General features: G+C 37.9%; 1 protein-coding gene across 1 annotated transcript; it reads right to left on the bottom strand.

The window, feature by feature from the left end:
- Positions 1-1,940: 1,940 nt before the first annotated feature.
- Positions 1,941-24,987, bottom strand: CIMIP2C (ciliary microtubule inner protein 2C). Its single transcript, XM_087719099.1, has 4 exons — positions 24,764-24,987; positions 22,768-23,041; positions 18,845-18,957; positions 1,941-3,382 (listed from the first exon to the last, which is right to left on the bottom strand). The coding sequence occupies exons 1-4, from the start codon at positions 24,835-24,837 to the stop codon at positions 3,238-3,240; spliced, it is 606 nt and encodes a 201-aa protein (XP_087575225.1). The 5' UTR covers positions 24,838-24,987; the 3' UTR covers positions 1,941-3,237.
- Positions 24,988-25,467: the final 480 nt, after the last annotated feature.

The following is a 25,467-nucleotide window of genomic DNA, read 5'->3' as shown; positions in this document are numbered from 1 at the left end:
ATCAGCGCGGTGAGGGAGGACCCGCAGGAGAGGAGCGCGGGAACAGTGCGCTGTTTATTTATGAAAGGCTCTACAAATTTAAACTCTGCAAGTTTGAGCATTGCTCACTCCATAGCTCAGCATGCAAAAGCGCTTAATGAGGGAGAATTTATTAAAGAAACTCTCCTAAGATGTGCGCCAGTTCTAGTTCACGATATGCAGAATAAACATGCAATTATTAAGAGAATATCTGAGTTCTCTTGGGGCGGGCTGGAGCGGCATGTTGATGAGGACGTGGAGCTGGAAGCAGGCGACTCCACAGCCCTGGTTCACGGCACCCCAAACAAGTTCAATAATATCAAGGGCAACATACGAAATCGACTGATGAACAAAGAAGTTACTAAGCAGGTATGTTAAATAATTTGTTTTTGGTTTATTAAATACAATTATATATTACAATTATACATTTTTGTAGTTTAAACTATAAATTGCGCAAAATTATGTTTTTGTCGAAGTGACACACAACGCGAGATGCTCGATTTTTTGCCGATTTTTGACACACCGCGCCAAAAAGGTTGCCTATCACTGCCCTAGGGATTCAAACTGCCGAACTGCTGACCTTTCTGAACAACAAGCTCTGCGTCTTAGCCACTTTCATAGCAGTGATAAGCAATGTTTGTACGAGAAGGAGCATTTGACTATACAATGCACTTAACTTTCTTTATAAAAGATTCCTCCTTACTAAATAGAAAATATTCATTTATTACTGCTTTATTTAGAGGTTTTCTAACCAATACTTAACCATAAAAGCTCTCAGTGCAAATACCGTATCAGTTAAGAAAAAGTGCCCTTTAAACTTTGAATATAAATAGGCACAATTAAGTAAGCAGAGATGAAATAACCAAGAGGACAGAGAAATTAGGGTAGTCCATGCTGTGTAACTATAATGGAGCTGTTACAACATCACAGTTTTAAGTTGTGAAATGGGAAGACTGGAAGAACAAGATAAAGACTACAACACAACTGAAAAACGTTTTAGCAGATATTAAATTAAATTGGTTGAATTTAATACAATTAGAGAAATGGATAAAAGTGGAAGAAAGATTCAAGGAGAAAAGTTGAAGTAATAAAATTTGAAATGATTATAAAGGAATGTGAGATGATATAGGGAAAGGAAGAACTGGGAAACTATATAGAATATTAACTGAATTAGAAGAGGTTTAAAATTAATTTGGGAATCAGATTTGGGAGAAATGAATGATAATGATTGGAAAAATACTTGAAATAGAAGAATATATAAGAATATGTCAGTTAGAGTTAAGGAAAATGGATATAAAGTGATATGGAGGTGGTACCTAACACCACGTAAATTAAATCAAATAGATGGTAAATATACAAATATTTGTTGGAAGTGCAAGAAAGAGGTTGGAACATATAAACATATGTGGTGAGATTGTGATAGTGCACAAAAACTATGGAACATGGTGTTTAGAGAAATTAGAGCACTGTTGAATGTAAATTTAGATATGTCACTGAGGATTGCATTACTGTTGCTGGTGGAAAAATGGGATATAAATGAAACAAAAAAGGAATTGATTGTAAATTTGATAATGGTAGTTAGATTAGTGATGGCTAAATATTGGGGACAAAATTGGAATATTCAAAGAAATGAGTGGTATAATGAAATTTGGAGTATGGCAAAAATGATAAATTAACAACAGAAATTAAATTTTAAAAAGGGCTGATTAAAGCAAATAATTATAATGAAATATGGGTGAATTTTATGAAATCACTGTTGGTGGAAGGCAAAGGGAATAAATCCACTCCAGAATAAACGTTGTTTTGGAGGGGGTAAAGGCACAATTGGAATATATTGTATTATCTTTTAGTTGTTATTATAGATGAAGAAATATAAGGGGGGGGGAAGGTCTCCAGAGGATGGGGGTGCACTGTAATATGTGTTTTTTTTTTACCTGCTGGACTTATGAAAGACGTTTGTTGACATTTGAAGAAATTCAAGACAGAATAATCATTCGGATAGATTAAAAACAAGATTGTTTTATATAAAAAGATGGAATATTAAGGTTTATTTGATCAGGGATCAAATGGGATCTTTTGTTACTTTAGGAATCTTTCTGGATTTGCTGATATCTGACTGGAAATGACATTGTGTACTGGATTTGCTTATCGTTAAAAGAGTTGAGATACAGGATGATGAGTTTTATGTTTGTTGATCAATGTGAGTATTTACTAAAATGCTGGGAACACTGCTTGATATTTTCAGTTACATGGAACATAGGCACAATAGCAAAATGAAAACTCTATGTTCAGAGATAGCACACCCTGAATACCATCTGCTTATTCATTTTTTTTGAGTTTTTTGAGTATGTATGTACCTTCAGGCCTTCAAGTTAATCTTGATTCCTGGCAACTACCTAGACACATCCCTGCAGTTTTGCCATTGCCTCCATCCTAGGGCTGAGTAAAAGTGATTGGCCTGAGATCACTCAGCTAATTTGTGGCTAAGACAAGACTAGAACTCAAGGTCTCCCAGTGTCCTACGCCAAATTGATTCATATTAGATTATTAACTTTGACAAAGTCATTATTTCCAAGTGTCAAAAATTCATCTCAGGGAAGGAGGTGTAAGCTAGTTTTACCTTGTTTATACAGAAAAAACAAGCATGAAATAGAAGCCAGCATGAATGAATGATAGGTGATAGGGGTTAACAGCTGATCATCTCCAGTACGTCAGTTTTTATGGAATACTAGCTGATAACCCGGCGTTCCCTAGGCATTTATTTATCCTATTCCTTATTAGACAGGATTTCTAATGTTGGATTTTCCCCTTTACCAGAGAGCCCCCCTTTATGGAATACTGTGAAGCCATTACCATGGCAACTCCACTGTGCTGTACAGTAGAATCCATTTTAAGGCACAACAGGCTGTATCTTAACAGAACACACACCCCGAGGGGTGTTAGGGGTGTCTTACCCCCACATTATTTGTTCCCCAGAGAGTAAGTCATCTGTGTACCAAGTTTGGTTGAAATTGTTCAAGCCGTTCCAGAGTGATGCTGGAACGTACACACACACAGCCATTTTTATATATATAAAAGAAGATTGTATAACACGTATTCCTAGGCAACAATGCATGGTCAAGAATATCAACTTTATGATTTCCTATTCTTCAAACTTTTTTTACTCCCAAGCTCTGACTTTCCTCTCAAAGGGTATACAGGAACGGCAGCCTTCTTCACTCAGGCTCTGAACTCAAAAAAGCTGTCTCGGACTGCTCTCTCCTGTGCACTCACTCTCTTTCCTGAGGGGAAAGTCTGATATGTCCGTAGATTCTCTGGCGAGATGCGATGGAGGTGCCACATTGCTTTGGCACTCAGTGGTGGGCTAAAGGAAAGGGGGTGAGAAGAACAAGCACACAAGTGAGATATGGTTATATCACTAGTTACTGACCTCAGAAAATGCAGCATGAATGTAATAGAATCCTAGATGATGTTTGTTTGGGGGGGTGGGGGGGAATCCTGGAGGAAATGAAGCTCCCCGTCTGAAAGGGGATTCTGGTTGGAGTTCACCTGAACTGAAAATATTTATTTATTCTGAGAGCACTCTTAACCCCAAATCTCACTAGGCATTCCAGCAGCACACATAATAATCTGAATTGGTTAAATATTGCTTGTGTGTGTGAATAAAAAGTCCCCAGCTCCTTAGTCTAGGAAGTATCAGTATCTAGTGAGACTCTGACACCGTAAGTATATTGGCAAGGCCTCAAGAAATAGTTTCTTCCACACTTCCGGAGGAAGAAATAGCAGACTGAAGATGGTTCCACAAAAGAGTGGGCTGACACCCATTGCAGAATGAAGGAGAACCAGTGAGCAGAGCACTTCTATAATCTCTCTCCAGTCAAGAGGTCTTGAGATCACCCATAAGTGTTCCAGACAGCTGTTCCTTGCAAGGAAAGTGCAAGGTTTCCTTTTTTTCTGCACCTTCTACTTTGCTATTTTTCTCTCTCTGTGTGTATAATTATCCATCCACCCACTCACCCACCCATCTATCTATCATCTTCAAAATGTCTCTTTCCACACTGATCAACAATAAAATACACATGGTGTTCAGTAGTCAGGAAATGTGTTCCATACAATGGCTTTGGTACAACATAGATTTTCAGCAGTGCTTTCTCTCCAGATGTTTTTCTTAGATAACTAGGTGTGCAAAATGGTTCAATTGCTTTGGTTTAGATCGGGATGTCAAACTTGGATTGCCACAGCGGCATCACATGACATATTGTGACCTATCCCCCTCTTCGTTAAACCGGGCCTGGACATGGCCAGTGTGTGATGCATCTGGCTGGCGAGCCCCGAGTTTGACAGCCCTGGTTTAGATGTTACTACAACATGCATGTTTGGATAAATTACTTTAATTTTTGCAAAGCTGAGCCTCTTTGGAACTAATCTCCTGCGGTTGGTCAACTCTTTTTTGTGCATGTGGGTTTCTACTAGACAACAATTCCCTAAGGTGAACGTGGTCAACATGTTATTTATAATTGGTCTATTAGGCTGAAGAAAAGATGGAACAATTTGATCCATTTAATTGGTCCAGTTTGACTTATTTAATTATTTTTCAATGGATTTATTTATGGGTCACAAGAGTTGATGAAAACCTGTTACTTTCACGCTTCCCTCTCTGCTGGTGAAGCAGTGTACTGCAGGAGTATAGTCAAAGTACCTACACAAAGAAATTCTGCCACAATGTGATGACCTTCCCTCAGCTGTCCTAGGAGGCCAATACCAGAAGATTCCTTACTTGGAGAGACAATGTCCTGTGACTCTGGACACAGAGAAACAACAGAGCATGTGCTTCTCCAATGCCTGCACTACTAAGAAAGTTGTACTAGCCCCATCTCACCATTACTACATAAATGGTCAGGGCACACAGGACAACTTTAGACTAACCTATTGTTTTCAAATACCAATCCTGCTACAACTTACACTATTGTAAGTTATAGTAAGTTACACTATTTGCATTACTATTACTATTTTTTTAATTTTAATTGAACAAAAACACAAAAAAAGAATCATCCTTCATTACATTTTGTAGAAAGCATGTCGATTGGTTACAGATAACTTTTGTGAATTTCTTCCAAAGTCATTACTTATAGTTCATATTAGATTATACACTTTAAGTCAAAAATCTTTGTATATCTTACTATCAATGTACCACAATTTTCATTTGACTACAATTATTTGAACATGCTTTTATTTCAAATCATTCATACTTAAAGACACAGCCACATTACTATTATTATTAATCTTCTCATCGTTCCTATCACCCATCTCCTCCTTCTTATGACTGTAACTTTGTTGCTTATATCCTTATGATTTATAGTGATTGTTTCTTAATATGATTTGACTGCTTATTTGTACCATATGACTATCATTAAGTGTTGTACCTTATGATTCGTGATGAATATATATTTTCTTTTATGTACAGGGCGGGGCATAACCTTTTCCTAGGGGGTCACAGCAACACTTGTAATAACAACACAAATAATTCATACACCATTCGAAAGCCCATCAAAAACTGAGTTTATTGACACGATTTAATAGTCAGTATGACCACCATTAGCCCTTCGAACAGCATTCAAACGAGGTGGATAAGAACACAACAAATCTTCAAACAGTTCCGTTCGATTTTCCAGATTTTTCAACACAGTTTCCAAATTCATTCTCAAAGTTTCAACCGAATATCGATTTTGACCTTGCTCCTGAATCATCAGAGCTTCCACTTCATCCTTAATTATGGCCCCAATGTTCTCTGCCGGATTGAGATCTGGCGAATTTCCCGGCCAGACGTCATTGCCCCAAAATTCGACATTGTTTTCCTTTAACAATTGCTGAGTCGCATTTGCACGCATGCAAGGAGCTTTGTCATGAAGAAAGACAGCCTCACCACCACCAAGACATTGTCTGGATCACTGAGAAATGGAATGACATTCTCCAATAAAATTTTCTCACGGAAATAACTGCCATCCCAGGATTCCCCTTTATCCTTCAAAACCCAATGCAGTTTCTTGGCTGTGAAAATGACGAAAATCCCGATGCAAGTCGGATTGCGAACGATTTGTCCGAATCGAATTTTCCAGCCATTCTTAAAGCAAATTTAACATTTAATAGCTCATTCAATTCAGTTTTTTATGGGCTTTAAAATGAGGTGTCGCGGAAGTTGTAAACTGCTGTCGATCTTGCTGTGACCCCCTAGGAAAAGGTTATGCCCCGCCCTGTACACTGAGAGCATATGCACCAAAAACAAATTCTTTGTGTGTCCAATCACACTTGGCCAATAAAGAATTCTATTCTATTCTATTCTTCAGCAGTATTTACAATTCATCAGTTAATTATCTGACCTTGTGGCTCAACTTTATAAACTAGATTTAATGACTATCCAGCCTGTCATATTAGAATGCCTTGTAACTTGATACAGACTTCCACCTTTTATATTCCCCTACACCCATCTAATGCTTCTATTCCTTCTTTTAGATTGTATTAAACTCTCACAGGATATTCTACTGATCATGTGAGACATAAATACATTTTTATGAACTTAACTTCAGAGATGAGTAATCATGATTCAGAGATAAATTTTGAAAGGAAAAAGAATTATATTATACACATTCCTCATTTTCCCTTTCAAAATTTCAAATGTATCTCATCTGTTCCCTATATGAATATCCCAGGTTAACAGAGAAATTATGAAAAGGAAAAAAAATGAAAATGAAGAAGAAGATGCAGGCATATGTGAAAGGAAAAACAACAAATATAAACAACTGTCTGAAGTTTTTAAATTAGATACTGTGAATATAAAATAGAAAAAAATATATTATTTTATTTAAGTTTTATAATAATTATAAAATAAGAAACACAATCACATTTCTAAGTGGATGAAATACTCAAAATAACAAGATAAGATACAGTATGTTTTAAAATACGTCTGAGGGTTACACTTTAAACCATCTATCAATCATATCTTCCTATCATCAACTGAATAGGTGCCTATGAAACAGAGTTAGCAAGATACCTTTATTCCATTCTTCAGTAATATTTTTGGAGATAGGAAATCCACTAGCATTAATGTAGTTGTTCTTAATAAGAAATATAAAGATCACATTTCTTCATTGATTATACATGATAAACTTTTTTATTACCATTAGGAAACTTGTTTGGGTTCTATTCTGCTATCACGTGCATGTTTAATGATGTATTTCAGTGCAAGTGAACATAAATTTTCAAGTTTCTCTATCACATCTTACGATTTACAGAAGTGCCAACAATACTTTATATAAAGAGACATGAATCCTCCGATTTTTGGCATTAGAGGTAGTCAAAGCACATTAAATGTAACTTCATTTAAATGTAATTAGAAGTGCAATTTGGTGCGTTGTTCTTTCTTTTCATTTTTCAATTACCTGAATTCCCCCAACTGACTCCAACTGTGCATGAATCACACAAGGTCAGACTATGGAGAATTGTTTCATTTAAAAAAATTAATAAACCTGCTATAAAATGCTAGCTTGCAGCATGATTTTTAATTTCCTGGAATTGTACTGGGTTCCATCAGTATTCTTAGAAAATAAAGATGACATGTGTTATAGCCCAGATCAGGTATACTCCTGAGCAAAAAAGAAGACGAAGAAGAGGAAGATAAACTAAATGCGTAGGAGAGTATTTTCCAGGAAAATGAAGCATGGCAGGGAACATCCTTGCCATAACCTTCTAGTAAATGGTTCTTACCAATTATCTTCTGGTAAAAGTTATTTAAATTTTGACAACACCGACTATGACACATATTTGGAGAGCATACTCACTTGCCATCACCTACTAATAAATACTAATTGGATATACCTGAATAAAACTAAGAACACTGTCATTAAAGTTTATGGCCTACCACTTAATTATGTTTCTAAATGTTAACAATCTTAAGGATACAGTTGTTTATCCTTTGCTTATTCCATATGCCATCTATATATGTAACTCAAAGCTTCTTACCCTTAGGTTACAATTCATTCTAATACAGAATACCAGTCCATTAGGGACATGTTAGTGTGCATTGATGTCTTTTTTCACTTACCTCAAAGCTGGTCAATCAGATTTCGTTTTTCCAGCTGGATAATAGAAACTACCACATTGTACCAGCAGAGGGCACTCGTGAACTTTGAGAAAGTGAACAGTTTGATTTATGCTCACTTTCTATTTCTTCAAGTGTATCAAAAAATACATTATAAATATGTAAAATGAAGAACAGCATGATTCTCAGTTATGCCTCTATGCAAAAGCCTAGTCAAGTAGCTGTAGAAGATTTATACAAATGAATTCAGAAAGCACTCTAGAAGAAAAAGGAAAGTAAGAGAGTCCCAGCTTGGATAATGGTGAGCAAACTGGTGAGTTGCAAGTAATATCAAGGAAAGTTAAACTGGGCAGACCTGGGGGATCATGCAACAGCTCAGGAAAGGTTTGGGGTAGACATCTCAGTGGTAAAGCACCTTTCTCAGGTGGCCTGATGTCAGCCAGCAGGGTTAAGAATAGATAAGGTCCCAAAAGTGCTTTTCCAAAACTGTACTTTGTTTATTCCTTGAAAATGTTTCACTTCTCATCCAAGAAGCTTCTTCAGTTCTGAACTGAAGAACTGAGAACTGAAGAGGCTTCTCGGATCAGAAGCGAAACATTTTCAAGGAAAAAAAATCAAGAAAGTCTGATTGCCTTTTGGAAAAGCATCTTTGGGACAATCATACCTTGAGAATCTCCATAGATGAATAGATAAGGTATATAACTGCCAGTTGTGTCTATGGAGATTCTCATTCATCTAGGTCAGTGGTCTCCAACCTTGGCAACTTTAAGACTTGTGGACTTCAACTCCCAGAGTTCCTCAGCCAGCAAAGCTGGCTGAGGAACTCTGAGAGTTGAAGTCCACAGGTCTTAAAGTTGCCAAGATTGGAGACCACAGATCTAGGTTATGGTTGTCCCAAAGATGCTTATATTTTTTTCAAGAAGCAACTGGACTTTCTGTTTTTTCTTTGAAGACACTTTACTTCTCATCCAAGAAGCTTCTTCAGCTCTGCAGAGTAAAGAAGCTTCTTGGATGAGAAGCGAAATCGCCTTCAAAGGAAAACCAGAAAGTCCAGCTGCCTCTTGAAAAAGCACCTTAAGGACAACTGCCAAAATTGTCCAAATCAGGGTAAAATCTGTTTTCTAGACTCATGTGCAAAATTCAACATCCTACCAGCTCTGACTCCATTCATTGTCCCTGGGTTTATAAGAAAAGTTTTACTAAATCAGCAAGGTATCTATTTTCTTCAGTGGCCCTTCGAAGAGGACTCGGAGAAACTTCCAAGCAGCAGGGGCAATGCTTCACTTATTGGTGGTCAGTGTAGCATGTAAAGTCTGAAACTTGATGATGACTAGAACAGAAGACTCAACCTTTTCATTACATCTTAATTGCAAATTTTGATGGCCCATTGGAAGAAATGTTCATCTGGGTTCAGTTCCAAGTGGGGGGAAAAGCACTGGAAACATGGTGGCTGTTTGGAAAGATGGTTTTTAATGGTGGACAGGACCAGATGGTTTGAGGTCCTGGGAGAAAGGGGGATCACATGCCTTGAAGATCTTGACGAAAAAAAGGCCCCACTGTAGAGTTTCCTGTTCCTGTACAAGAAATGTATCCCATTGGCTGTCAGATTCCCACGGCACAGGGAGGGGGGGGTGTCTTAGCTAACTTTGTAGGCTATCTGTGTCCCAGGCTGGAGTGATACAATCTCTTCAGGTGCCATTTGATAAGATCTATTGCTAGATGGGTAGAGGGCTAATCCTATCATGTCCTGAGGGTCATGTCTTAATCCCATCACCCTGGAGGTGAAAGGGGTAGATCTTTGTTATGTAGAATAGACTGTCTCAGGCTAAATCATCATTGACAAAGGTGGGGGATAGGTGAGTTTCGGCTTCCTCTTTAGGGGAAAGATTCTGCCCTTTTAATATTTCCTAAAATATTTCATTTTTCTAGGAGAGGGGTGGGTGCTGACTTCCTACATAACAATGTGGAACCTGCTGGTATCATAGCATAAGTGCCTATCCCAGGTGGCACATATAAAATCCTAAAAGTAAGCAAAATGAAATAAAAAATAAAATTGGCACGGGTAACTCAAAATTCCCTGATATTTTCAACAAGATTATTACAACTTTCGCAGAATTTAGCAATTCTTTAAAAGAAAATTTTGTACCAAAAACCTTGTGCTACTTGCTTCAGGCATCACAAACCACAGATCTGTAACTACTGGCTTAAAGTTATCAGGGTGAAGAATTGTAATAGAACCTTCTCCTCACCATAATTTGTTTATTGCCTCGTTAAAGTATTCAAGCCATTACACTCTGTAACAGCAAATACATGTATTAAAAATGGAGTGAACTAATGAATTTTCTGCCTACTACTCACAGATCGCACTGAGCAATCCAACATTTTAAGGTAAACAATTTAATTCTATTTTTCTACCCACCCAGTTACTTTAATTCAGTAACTGAATTATCCTCGCCTGTTGTGTAGGGCTTCTGAAGGTTTCCAACATCTGGTCTGCAATCTTGTTTCACCATCCTATCACCCCAAAGCACCAGAACTACAGTCTCACCACAACAAGTATTAGTTACAGCAGGAACAGAAATGCTACCCTCTGTAAAGCATGGGGGACAAAAATACATCTTATTTCCTGCCAATACACAAAGCCATAAAAGTAAGGACAATCTGTGGCAGAGCAACAATGCCCAAGAAAAGTGCTCCAGGGGATTGATCAATCCTGATTAATGCTTGTGTGCCTTGGAGAGGAATAACAAAACAGATTGCTTTGGAATGACAGCCCAACAGGCTATGCTGGATTCATTATTTAGAAAGATAGGGAGGTGTATTAAAAGCAGAAATAGGTCAGCTGAAGTGGATGAAGTTTTCCTATACACACACCATGATGCTTGTTTCAGCAGTGAAAATCCAGAGAAGAGTCACTAATGTTTTTTTTTCCAGCAAGTTTCTGATTTTTATAGCAGTATGATAAAACATTAAGATTAAATCTGTTCTCACCTAGGCTTCCCAAGAGCATGAAGCAAACTCCTGGTCCCAACAAAAAACCCTATTCTTAATTTACTGTGAATTCTGCTCATTCACATCCAGTAAAGTCTTTCAAGGGAGGATTTACAGTCACAGACCTTATCTGGCTTGGAGAGCTGACAAGCCGATATCTGCAGAACTTGGCAAGGAGTCTCAGAGAGTTACGCACCAAATTAAGGCAGAATAATTGTCTCCTGCAAACTCCACTTCCCTTTCGCTCCTCTTTTATTTCCTCTGAGAAGGGTCATTCATCGTCCACCTGTGGTCTTACTCCCAAGTTGACTCGTTCTTTAGCTGTTCCTTTCGTTTGGCAACTGTGCGCATGCACATACTGGGAACAGGCTCCAGCTGTTTGTCTGCCTCACTAATGTCTGCCTCTGAAGGCAGCTGATAACTGACATACGACTCTGCCCCCCCTCTCTGCCTCTGACACAGAGCCTTCATCAGAGCCTTCCCCAGACTCCAGGACTGGCCCATGTTCCCCCCGAACCTCCTGGAATGGAGTGGGGCGTGACACTCACTATCCGAATCTGCTACCAGCTCTGCTGGCTGCTGGTGGGCCACAACAAAATTATAGAAATATTAAGTTTGCTGAATTTCCTATTTATATGTATTATCGGTTTAAGATACTCTTGCCATTATAAAACTGCAAATACCCAGCTGAGACCTTAGGGCTATGAGATCTGGACTTCAAAATTCTGGATGACCACTAGAATGTATTAAAGGAGCAGTGGAGCAGTGGTTAGAATGCAGTATTGTTGGGTCCATTGCTGGGAGAAAGTGGCAAGGTGACAAGCAACAGGGAGAAAGCAGAACTATTTAACTCATGTTTTGCATCTGTCTTTCCACAAAGGGATAAAACAGTCCAACCTATCAAAAACAGCACCACAAAAATCAGATTAGGAACACAAATTGAAATAGGGAAGAAAATGGTAAGTGAGCACCTGTCTACCCTAGACGAGTTCAAATCACCAGGACTGGACGGATTACACCCCAGGGTTCTGAAGAAGCTGGCAGACGAGATCTCAGAACCACTGAACTATATCTGTCAGAGATCCTGGAGCACCTTGGAACTGCCAGAGGACTGGAAAAGAGCTGGTGTGGTTCCCATCTTCAAAAAAGGAAACAAAATAGATCCAGGAAACTATAGACCTATCAGCCTGACCTCAATACCAGGAAAGATTCTGGAAAAAATAATCAAGCAATGAATTAGCGAACACCTAGAAGAAAACAAAGTAATAGCCAAAAGCCAACATGGGTTTGTCAAAAACAGATCATGCAAGACTAATCTTATTGCATTCTTTGATGATGTGACAAAATTAATCGACCAGAGGAATGCCGTCAATATAGTTTATTTGGACTTCAGTAAGGCATTTGATAAGGTAGACCATGACCTACTACTAGATAAAGTAGAAGGATGTGGGTTAGACAGCTTCATCACCAGATGGATTCGTAACTGGCTGACCAATCGTACTGAACGTGTAGTCCTCAATGGAACTGCATCTACATGGAGGGAAGTATGCAGTGGAGTAGCCCAAGGCTCTGTTTTGGGCCCAGTACTCTTCAACATCTTCATCAATGATTTGGATGAAGGACTAAATGGGGAACTCATCAAATTTGCAGATGACACCAAGCTGACAGGAATAGCCAACATTCCAGAAGATAGGCTCAAGATACAGAAGGATCTTGACAAACTTGAACATTGGGCACTATCTAATAAAATGAAATTCAATGGTGAAAAGAGTAAGGTTCTACATTTAGGCAACAAAAGCGAAATGCACAGGTACAGTATCGGTGGTACCTTGCTCAATAGTAGTAACTGTGAGAGGGAACTTGGAGTCTTAGTGGACAACCATTTAAATATGAGCCAGGAGTGTGCAGCAGCTGCCAAAAAAGCCAACACAGTTCTAGGCTGCATAAATAGAGGGATAGAATCAAGATCACGTGAAGTGTTAATACCACTTTATAATGCCTTGGTAAGGCCACACTTGTAATACTGCATTCAGTTTTGGTCGCCATGATGTAGAAAAGATGTGGAGACTCTGGAAAGAGTGCAGAGAAGAGCAACAAAGATGATTAAGGGACTGGAGACTAAAACATATGAAGAACGGTTGCAGGAACTGGGTATGTCTAGTTTAAGAGAAAGAAGGATTAGGGGAGACATGATAGCAGTGTTCCAATATCTCAGGGGTTGCCACAAAGAGGAGGGAGTCAAACTATTCTCCAAGGCACCTGAGGGTAGAACAAGAAGCAATGGGTGGAAACTAATCAAGGAGAGAAGCAACTTAGAACTGAGGAGAAGTTTCCTGACAGTTACAACAATTAATCAATGGAACAGCTTGCCTCCAGAAGTTGTGAATGCCCCAACACTGCAAGCCTTTAAGATGTTGGATAACCATTTGTCTGAAACGGTATAGGGTTTCCTGCCTAGGCAGGGGGTTGGACTAGAAGACCTCCAAGGTCCCTTCCAACTCTGCTATTGTACAGTGTTGTACAGTATTGCAGGTTGACTCTGCCCTCTGCCAGGAGTTTGATCCTGACTGGCTCAAGGTTGATTCAGCCTTCCAACTTTCCAAGATTAGTAAAATGAGGATCCAGATTGTTGGGGGCAATATGCTGACTTTGTAAACTGTTTGAAGCGTACCGTAAAGCACTATGAAGTGGTATATAAGTCTAGGTGCTATCGGTATTGCTATTAAAGAGTTTATGTTCATGTTGTCTTCCTCTCTTAGCTGCCATCTATAGCCTATATAAATAATTAATCTCTCAGCAGAGTACTCCTTTTTTCACCTAACATATAAAAAATTCAATACTGTAGCAAATGCAAATCAGGCACTTAGTAATACAGCCCAGCAGATGCTTGAGACACATGAAGAAGTTGGAACATAAGAAATGACCTACGACACGCTTAACCAACCTTAATAATGATTCTAACTCTCTCCAAGATCTGTCGTGTATACTGCAGTCCTAGCAAGGCTTTCTGATTACAATTACCGCTTATTGGACAGCCAGACATCAGTAGGCATGCAGCTAATCAAGTGTTTGGGAGACACATTTTGTGCTGTCATTTTGTGCTTGACAATTTTGTAATGTAATTGATTTGCTTTTTCTTTCCAGAACTTTTCTTTCCAGGACAAGATATATGAAAGTGGTCAACTGACTCATTTCATGTTTCTGCAGTACATTAGTCCCCTCTTTGACCCGTTAAGTGGATTATGGGAACAGGTATTAATTTGATTAATTTAATTCATTAGATTTGTTATAGCCACTCGTTCCCTTAGACTCTGGGTAGCTTACAAAATCCCAAAGACAATTAAAAAGAATAGACGATAAATAAAGTTGAAGACTAGAGTTCACAGCAGACGTTTACTTTTAAAAACTTAAGGAATTTTTTGTAATATTCAGGTGGCATTATGCATCGCTAGAATCTGCTCTTGAAATTCATTCTTTACATTGCATAAATGGCATCATATCAAATCAAGTCAAATTAAATAATATTCTACTATATATAGTTGGAAGGCAAGGGTTAACACACTATCCATTTAACACATGTTCACTCAACCTTCAAATGTAGGTACTATTTGGGAGGAACACTGGTGATGAACACTGAATTTAGAAGGCTTTGCCGTTTATGCAGGAGATAGGACACCTCATAAGTGATACATACCTACATTTCCAGGTAACTTTCTTAGAAAATTATATATTGGAAATTGAGATGTAACAGATAAAGCTTGATACATTTTATTCAAGGTAATTTGAAGAAACAAACAATAGAAAGAGAACAAAGATAATTTACAAACACTTTTATAATTCTTTTAAATGACATGAATCAGTTTTCAGGTTATATACAACTTTAGTTACATGATTTTTCAAAACATAATATCATAAAACAATTTGTCACAAAGCAACACTGACAAATGAAAGTAAGAATTCAGCTATGATTAAGGACCTTAATTAAAGCAACACAGTGTAGCCTAATACCATACAGATTGGGAAACCATGGACATTAACTCAAGGAATATTTATATTTTTAGACTTGGAGATCAATTACACAGTATTGTATGTTCAATTATAAAAACAGATAATTTCATTACAGGTAGTCCTTAGGTTACAGTGACAATTGGCACTGGGAGTTTGCTAGTCATCAAGCAATGTGGTAATAAAGCATAATTTCATGTGACTACAATCCAGGTTACATTTTAATCCCAGAATATGCAGGTCATTAAGTGAGAAGCTTATAATCATACTTCAGCTTTCCTGACTTGCAAAGGTTTTAAATGTGAGGATTCATCATAAATTACTTTTTCACAACTGTGAATGGTCACTCAATAAGGCGGTCACTATATGAGAACTACTTATAATTATAACATAACTGAACTAGAAGAGTTGTAAAATCATTTGAACACTATGATATGGTCAGAATACAATTTTCTAATTAAAAATGTTTGTTTACTTATCAATTTTTTTAAAAACCCCTCTCCCGCATTTATTCATTTTTATTTATTTATTTATTTTCTCTGCTGCCCATCTTTCTAAAACAGGTTACACTATAATAAAAAGTTAAAAACTTCTAAGAAGCAAAATTGGAATCAAAATATTAAAAGAACAAAGATGATGGGCAGAATCTTCTACCTCCAACAGGTCCCTATCAGGGCCCCAGGCCAAGCAGCAGAGCCAGGTTTTTAGGCTCTTCTGGAAGGACAAGAGTATAGAGGCTGACGTCAGGTCTGAGGGAAGAATATTCCAGAGGGCAGGGGCCACAGCAGAAAAGGCTCTTCATCTGGATCATGCAGGCCAAAGTTCCTTGGCCAACAAGACCCTTTCCCCTGAAATGGGGTGTGGGAGGGTTAGTCCCATCAATGTTAAGCAATTCCTTGGGTACCACCCAGGACTCATGCCATAAAACATACGGTTAATATGCTGTGCATCTCACAGGCCAAAAATCTTTATTCATCTGAGCTTAGTACTCATAGCCCCAACAAACACTCAAAACAGATTGCAGAGAGGTAAACAGAACAAATCAGTAGGATACATTCCCAGTAAATTTAAACAATCCAATTAAAATACAGAATTTACAAGCAATACATATGCATATATGTACAGGGTTCAATATGTAATCGCATTTCCCAACAATAGTTATTGCATATTTTAAGACAAACTTGTTTTTAAGAGGTGGGTGGTGGGCATTTTGCAAATACTAGAAAATAGATCCAATAAATGCCTTTAAGCGAGTATAGTAGGGCATTCATTGAAGAAAATATATTCCCAATATATGTATGGGATCAAAGCAAGTACAGGTGGCCCTCGACTTAATAGAATTTCTGTTGCTAAGCAAGATGGTTGTAGAGTTTTGCCCACTTTTGTGATCTTTTTTGCCATGATTGTTAAGGAAATCCCTGGGATTAAGTGAATCACATGGTCATTAAACAAATCGCTCTTCCTCCATTAATTTTGCTGTCAGAAGGCATCTGGGAAGGTTGCAAGTGGTGATCACATGACCCTGGGGTGCTGCCAGTTGTAAATATATGCCCATTGCCATGCGCCCAAATTTTAATCATGTGACATGGGGATACTGTGACAGTCATAAGTGTGAGGCTCAGTCTGTGAGTCACTTTTTTCAGTGGGGTTGTAACTTTGAATAGTCGTTAAACGAATGGTTGAAAGTTGAGGACTATCTTTATGGTGCTTTATAGCTTATTTTTATTAGATAATACACTGCATATCAATAGACAGCCAATTCCCTCCCATCCCTCCAACTCTTCCTTGAGATTTGAGGGCAAATCAACAGATTATGAGGATAATAAGCCACCTAGTTGTTAGAAGGAAGTAACATTTGCAAAGGAAAATAGCAGATGGGCAAGTTTCTGAATTCTTCTGCTCTTCCCTGTAAATGTTTTGCATCCTCAAATTGTGATAATTTCTCTCTTCAATCCCCTCCCATCATATGACTGATCCACTTATGATAATAGGAGTAACAAAGGATAAAATGGTCTATTGAGTTGACTTGGAATAGTTGACAAGCTCTCTTCCAAGCAAAAGAGACTAATGTTTTCAAAATCAGATGGGTAGATTTCTACTAATATCTCTTTAATATCTGGTAAAATGCTGGATTTCCTTCCTCCTCTAACATCTGTTCTCTTGTTTATTACTATGGTTCTTCAGTGACTAGGAATACAGAATACAGGTCAGTGAGCCAAAATGATAAAAAGCAGAAAATTAACATGTATGGATACTAAGGTCAAAATCATAGTTCAATATGTGCTTTATATAATGAAGGTCCCAGGTTCAATCAGAACTTAAATAACAAACCTGGAAAATATATTTCTCCCCTTTAGGTTTTGGAGAACATTGCCAATCAGAGCTACAGTAACTATGGAAGGATTTGTATTCCTTGCAGACAGCTGGTAATTTGCAAATTACAGGAATATAATAGGAATATAGGAATATAAATCCTTCCATTCCCCACTGCCCTGTCAGAGCTGAAGAAGCTTCTTGGATGAGAAGGGAAACGTCTTCAAAAGAAAAAACAAGCAAGTGCAGTTGCCTCCTGAAAAAGCACCTTTGGGATAGGACTGCAGTGTTTTCTGTCACAATAATTTTGTGCATCATTGCCAATAACAGCTTTTTCTCCTTCAGGGAGATTTAGACTACAATTAAGATGTACACTATTTTCTGACTTTTTCTAAACAGTCTGAAGAGCAGGACAGGAGATAAGAGAATCTTTTCTGGAAACAGAGAAACTTACAGGGTTGAATTAATACATTCTTTTTAAAGAACTAAGAAGAATGGGATAATAAAGAAAAAAGAAATGTACAATTTGTCTGAACAAAGACTAAAAAATACCCAAAATGTTGGAATGATAGTAACATCTTTAGGTACTCTACTAACTCTTTGATGTGTTTCTTTCCATGATGGGTGGCAGAACAAAAATAGCAGGAAAAATGTAAAGTGCTGTTTACTTTGTGCATAAACCCACTGCCTAAATGCAAAGAAACTGTTGCTTTTGTTAATGAATCTCAGAACTTCAGATGGATTTTAGATGACCATGAGGGTCTTAGAAGGGATTTACTGACATGATCCATGTCACCTCAGATTATTTTAGACTCAGAATTGTTCCAGGCAGTCTTTGATGTAGAACCATTCATTCGAAGTTACAATGGCACTGAAAAAAATGGTTTACAATCAGTCCTCATATTTACAACTTTCGCAGCATTCCCACGGCCATGTGATCATAATCTGGGTGCTTGGCAATGGGCATGCATTTTTGATGCCATAGCTCACTTAACAATCAATGTGCTTAGCAAAAGAAAATTTGGTCCCAACTGCAGTCATAAGTGGAGTGCTGCAAGCCTGTAACAGAATAACAGTATTGGAAGGGACCTTGGAGGTCCTCTAGTCCAGTGTTTTTCAACCTTGGCAACTTGAAGATGTCTGGACTTCAACTCCCAGAATTCCCCAGCCAGCATTCGCTGGCTGGGGAATTCTGGGAGTTGAAGTCCAGACATCTTCAAGCTGCCAAGGTTGAAAAACACTGCGTCTAGTCCAACGCCTTGCTCAAGCAGACCAACCTACATACCATGTTGTGGTTGTCCAATCTCTTCATAAATCTTCTATAATAAGGACATTGATGAGTTTCTATAACACTTTCATAAAATAGTCTCAATATATTACCTGATTTCCCCCCACGCCACTTTCCCCCCCCACTAGACTCACAGATCAAGAGGATGAGGGTACTTGTCTCTTTCCTTCGTAGGCAGAACAAAGTATGGAACCAGGTGCAATGTCCCTGTCTTATCCCTGTAATGTTCACGATGCATCTGAGTAAGCTACAAATTAAAAATAAATTGGGTCAGGAGCATCAATATCTAGACCTGAGTTCTTCTGAGAATATTTACTTCATGTGTTTACTTGATTTCCAAATCATCCACATTACTGTTATATAAGGGTTCATGTGCTGAACTAGGGAATCCAACGTTTAAAACTCTGTTCATCCATGATGCCTATCACTTTAATAAAGAACTGAATTATTCTCTTTACATGATTGCTGTGAGGCTGAAACTTAACAAGGATGGGTGAATCTGCTAATTGTGGTCAATTCAGTTTCTCGTTTTTCCAGATGTATTTGCATTGGTTTCTGTTTGCACAATGTCCGCATTCATGGATGTTTTCCCCCTCCAAATCCACACAAAAATCTATGTGCATTTGCCAGAGTTGCCCATTTCTGTACAAACTGTTCTTCCTTATGCACTTTTCCCAATGCACTACTTTCCATTACCATATTTTTTTCCTTATAACATTATTTTATGCCAATTTTCCATCAATATGCATGTCTTTATGCATACTTTTTAATTTGATTTTAATTTAATGTACGAATTATCTCCCTATACCTCTGTATGGTTTTGCAGTATGTGTGAATCAGAAGATCAAGAAATCATTAAAAAATCCTGGCTTAGCATTATCTGAGAATGTGGTCTGTATGTGAAAAGGATATGTGCAGAAATGTACATAAGAGAAAAATTATCTATAAAATTCTGTTAACCTTAAAAATACCTGAAAATGAATGACCTTTTTGGTCATGTCTACTTTCTACAAATGTATCTTTTCATACGAATAAACAAAAGCAGTCACAGGATCCACCTCTTTGCCAAAACATCACAGTACATATTATTGAAAAAGGGTGGAGTTTGCATCAGGTTGGTGCAATGCTACTTCACCATTTGCCACTCCTGTGAATGTTCTCACAAGGGAAAGCAGCAAGTTTGGAAGCCATGATTTGTAAGAAAAAGGAGGAAAGGCTTGCAGCGAAAGAGCTTCGTCTCCCCATTTTGTTATTTTTCCACTCAAAATCCCAGAGGTTTTTCTTTATTACTAATATCCAATGGTTCATTGTTGCCATTTTCATGCAGTGATAGGTTCAAACAGCATACTGAATTCTAAATCTGAGTTAACAAAAACCAATTGCCATGTTCATACCTGCCAAACAAGTCAGATTATGGTTTAACATAACACTCTCATTCATGCAACATGCTAACATCTAGATGAGATGGATAGCACACAAATCAAATAAACAAACAAATAAATAAATAATAAAAGTAAACGCCCATAATATGCTAAATTATAAATTACCCATTGCCACTGTAACCTGATCCATTTGTTTGTTATGAAAACGAAAATATTTATAGTTTGCTCCTAAAGCTGAGCGGTTCAAATTATTGAGTAGGATAAACAATGACTTTCACAATAGTCCTGCATTTTTACCTGAAGCAACTTTTTTCTTTTTCTTCTCTCTCCCTCCCCCTTTCCGTGTGTGTGTGTGTGTGTGTGTGTGTTTGTGTGTGTGTGTGAGAGAGAGAAGGGGGGGAGAATATGTAACTAGAAAGGACTTTTAAAAAATTTTAAGTTTTAATATCATTACTTTATAAAATCAATGAGAAATAAAAGAAAAAAATCTGAACAAATAGTGCTTCTTTTCAGCCCATTAATTTTGAAATCCCACTCTTAATTATTTATAGATTGTTTAACTGCTGTGGATTCACAGGCTATCAATATTAAGAAGAAATCCCCATTATTTCCAGGCTTATGAAGAAAAATTGAACTAAATTCAATGTAGCAGTATCTGTGTATGCTGCTTGTTTTTTGTGAAATGAACGGCTATATAATTTGATTATAAATAATAAAATAAATCTACATTAGCATACCTTTCTGTATTCAAAAAGGCAGTTATCAACACCTATGACCAGACAAAGCTATTTATGTGCAACCCCTCTACTTTTCCCACACAGCTTTGCACTCACAACTGTGCTCAAGATTGGTATCTTATTTTTTCCCTTTTTAACTTTTTTTAAAAATTTCTTTCGGTTTTTTTATATTTTATTTTTTGGAGAAACTTAATAAAGCATATTAAAAAAGATAACAAAGAATGGAAACTGGAATCACAGGGCACGGTCTTATAATAAAAAGATCATAAAGTTAGAATGGAAATGTCCTGCTCAGTAGCAATCTGAAAAACAGAATGCCAGGCAAACAATTGATTCAGCTAGTGGGATGACCCAGATGAAGACTGTTAAGAACATTGATTGCTGGCAAGTTGACTAAGATTCTGTTGAGTTTTCTCAATAAATATAAGCTTTCTTGTGATTGATGAAGAAGAGAATACAAAAGACCAGGTTCTTGCTCCATAGGTAAAGGTTCCCCTCACACATATGTGCTAGTCGTTCCCGATTCTAAGGGGTGGTGCTCATCTCCGTTTCAAAACCGAAGAGCCAGCGCTGTCTGAAGACATCTCCATTGTCATGTGGCCAGCATGACTAAATGCCCAAGGCACACAGAACACTGTTACCTTCCCACCAAAGGTGGTGCCTATTTTTCTATTTGCATTATAACATGTTTTCAAAAGCTGGGACAAGTATGTGGCACTAGGGATTCAAACCGCTGAACTGCCGACTTTCTGATCAACAAGCACATCATCTTATCCACTGAGCCACCGCAGTCCCAAAAATAGCTGAAATAGCACAGGAGTTCTCATGGCAGACTGCAGCAGTGTGTAGCAGCCTCGATAGTGCAGAAGGCTGAAGGGAGAACATTTGGTAACTTCTGAACTAATAGCCTGCTGTAAGAAATCAGGCAATAAACAATCACTCTTGTCTATCCATCTGAATCATTTTTTCTATATCTTCTATTATCCCAACTCACCCTATCTTCTGCACTTATTAAACCTTGTTTTCCTTTAGCTAATTGTCCCAGGACTAATGAACACAATCCACATGAACATGTGGTACAATTTGTCCCTGCCTGCATGTCTCCAGCTGCAGAATATATCATTTGCCCATGTTCTTTCACTGAAACTGTCCTCTTAAAAAGATCTGCTTGTCAAAGGGGGGGGGAGGGGGGGCTGGACAATTCCATTTTTTATTATGTGAATTTAATTTTCTACTTTCAAAATATAAAGGAACTAATCTTTCTTTATTCCAACAGTCCTAGAAGGAAAACCTAAAGGCTATTTCTATCCTAGTAGATCCTTTTCTATCAATGTTAAAATGTTGAAGAAGAACAGGCATAGATTGAACTGTAAAAGACTATTAAAACACTGAGAGCATTCAAGTTACATCTAGGATTAATATAAGTAAGTATCACCAATTTGTGGGGGCGGTATTTTAAAAATGGAAAACATTCATATATGAATAATATATTAGCCTGGGCTCATACATAGGATACCTACCTCAAATAAAAAGAAATTATACTAGCTAGAATAAAGTTAGTACCTGGTTCTGCCGATTGCCTAAACTGGTTTAGTAAATCCTTCATTTAACTGACTTTAGTTTTGCAGATTTTGGATGTAACTGACAAATTATCTGAAGAATGTTTCTATGCATACAAGTGTGCAAGATACCATTTATCATTTTATACACACACATAAAAAGCATAAATGTCATCATATACATGAATTACACATCCTATTGTTTTAACAAGCATTCCTTTCCCACTCTTAAACCAAGTGTTTACTCTTAGACAATAATGAAATATCCCTAATTAATTTAATACATATTATCTATTATGACATTTTGAATTCACAGACAATTTCAAATTATGCATAATTGACCATGAGGGAGAGGATATGTCTTGAAAAGCAGCTTTACCTTGTAGAACTCTTGCAATTCTTCTGAGCGGTTCATATCCAAATTGTACCGAGAGTAATTAGGAGTATGTAGCCATCGATCCCAGCCTCTTTCCCTTTCCCCAAGCACGAGAGATGGGTCACGGGAGAAAAGAGTTGGGAATTGCCCCCCTTTGCTGTAGGGACTGTGGCTGGTTTCCATTGCAGCATTTCGGAAGTCTTGAAAATATTTCATGGTGGTATTTCCATAGGTGTCACCAAAGGAAAAAGCTACATTAGGGACATGGCCGCGGTATCTAGAGAAAAAGAGAAAATCAAATTACACTCATTAATTTATTCACCCTGATAACACTCAATATTTGCAGCATTTTTGCAAACATTATAATCTTCACAAAAACAAACAATTATTATTACATCAATTTTGATGCAATGAAAGCAGCTGATGGTTTCTTGGCTAGCTTAGACTAGGGTCACATGTTATTTCTATGCCTCTATGTAGACCTTTTCCTGGGAACCCATATATTTTATTTGAACCACTACTGAAAAACTAAATTCTAATCGCTTAAGTAAAACATTCCTAATCAGAAATTATTATGCAAAACGTATTTTAAAATTCCAGTCCTTCTAACTTTCTTCTTCCCACCCCTTTCAATATTCAGTGTCTGAGTTTTTCAACAAGCACTTCATAAATTCCATATTAAAAAGATATAAGGAAGCTATTCTGCCCAATTCACAACCCTCACGAAGCCTGTGAAAACAAGGGAAAACAATCTAATTTAACATTATTCCTAAATGGCTGTTGCTATGCAACACATTATTAATGACCAGTTTGCATGTTTTCTCATATTGATGCTTTCTAGAAAATTACCTCCAACTCAACAGTGCATTTAATAAGTTAATTATGTGATTTTTTTGAGCAATTTTTCAAAGAGGAAATGAATTATAGATATAACGCTCAAATTTATAGCGTTCTTTTTATAAGCTATATATAAGCAAGATCTCCACTACTGATTTAGAACATCTTCTTGAACCATCTAACCATCACTATATTAATATAATAATGAGATCAGCACTTATATCACTTAAACAGTAGGTGAGTGATGGTAGAAGAGTTATAAAGGGAATAACCATAATCTCTTCTACAGTATTCCTAATTACCTGAAACTTGTCATATTCCTTCTTTCAAATAAAGATTTCTCAGCATCATACAGCATACAATTTGCATTTGAAAGACATATCAATGCTATTTTGAGTTCCTATTTTCCTGGATGGTAATCATCACAAGAAGCTCTCCTTAGAAGAATGAGTTCCTCAGCAATAAAACAGGAACACTTTAAAATTGTGTCACAAAAAACATTTGAAAATAACAAGATTAAGAACTGGGAAATTCATTTGTAATATACAAAGGTGTAGATAAATAAAGGATGGGGATATAATTATCAGACTGGGCATTATCATAACTATAACTAGTGATAACTAAACATTATCATGACTAGGTGGTTCAGTGGCTAAGACACCAAGCTTGTTGATCAGAAAGGTTGGCAGTCCGAATCTCTAGTACAGGTCTCTTGAGTGAGGAGGTTGGTTGGACTAGATGACCTCCAAGGTCCCTTCCAACTCTGTTACTGATTACTGTTAAATATGCACTATATGGGGGAGGGGGATCAGAAGTGAGGCATCATCATAGGGAATTATCAATATTTTGCTCTCTCTTTTTTTTTACTGTATACCAACAGTTCTATTATAGTTTATCCCCTTTTAGTTTAAATGCTTTATAACACATTGCAATAACTTTTTTTTCCGGACAAAAAGCAGCTTTTTACAAATAAAATCCCATTTAATAACGTAGGTCTTCTGAAAAGGTATAGATTATGGAACGCCGCCGCCTTTTTTGCTGACGGGAGAGTTCGGTCACACATCCTTCCAATTCTTATATGTTCCCAGCGCCCCAACCTCTACCTGGCGGCTAAAATCCCCCGCCGTCCCACCTCAACTAAAGTCATTTGCGGGCCACCCACCCAGGCATGAGCGCCGGCGGCACATAGACCGCGTTGTTTTGAGTCAGGAGGGTCCCAGCGCTGCGCGAGGCCATAGCGACGGTCCTGTCAGCGACGAGGGACGGATCCAGCGACGGACACCGCCAACTAGCGCAGCCGAGGGATTGAGGGCCTTAAGGTGGGGGCCGACCTACTGAAGGCCAAAGCAGTCACAAACCAGTCGCCATGGCAGCCGAGAGGCCCCGGCTCCGCTGCTCTGCCGGCACAAGGCCGCTCCCTTCGCCTCCTTCACCCGGTGCCCGTCCTCCTCCCGGCGCTCCTCCTCTCACCAGGAAAAAGCGGGAATGTGGCTCCCACGGGGCGGCAAGGAGCAATGGAGTGTCTTAAACGAAGAATTGCAACGGGAGGAAATTGCTCCAGACCCAGAATATGTCCCGGGTCATTTTATTCGACCTTTTTTTTAAAAAAATCCCTACATTAGAATTATTGCGTACCTTGCAAAATTTAAAACAGATTCATTGAAGACACAATTAATTCCTGGAAGCGCCCTCTCTTACAAATGTTGTTTAAAATGGTTTCCTGCTTGAGCAGAGGGTTGGACTAGAAGACCTCCAAGGTCCCTTCCAACTCTGTTATTCTGTTCTGGTCTTAATTCCCAAAGCCAGGCCAGAACAAAGGCTTTGTTATTTGATAGGATACGCTCTGAGGTCTCTGTCCTTGAAAAG

This window comes from Thamnophis sirtalis, unplaced genomic scaffold (assembly GCF_051295495.1).
Source record: "Thamnophis sirtalis isolate CommonGarterSnake01/CBP01778 unplaced genomic scaffold, rThaSir2_p1.2 scaffold_6, whole genome shotgun sequence".
NCBI classification, from domain to species: domain Eukaryota; kingdom Metazoa; phylum Chordata; class Lepidosauria; order Squamata; family Natricidae; genus Thamnophis; species Thamnophis sirtalis.
Note: the sequence above shows the minus strand (reverse complement) of the source record. Positions and strands in the feature narration are given on the sequence as shown.

Excerpts from the sequence above, each read along its gene's own strand:
- CIMIP2C (XM_087719099.1), bottom strand. The coding sequence starts at position 24,837 with ATGGCCTCGCGCAGCGCTGGGACCCTCCTGACTCAAAACAACGCGGTC. Across the intron at positions 23,042-24,763 it reads CCGCCGGCGCTCATGCCTGG|ATACCGCGGCCATGTCCCTA; the intron begins GTGGGTGGCCCG and ends CTTTTTCTCTAG. Across the intron at positions 18,958-22,767 it reads AATTGCAAGAGTTCTACAAG|CTTACTCAGATGCATCGTGA; the intron begins GTAAAGCTGCTT and ends TTTAATTTGTAG.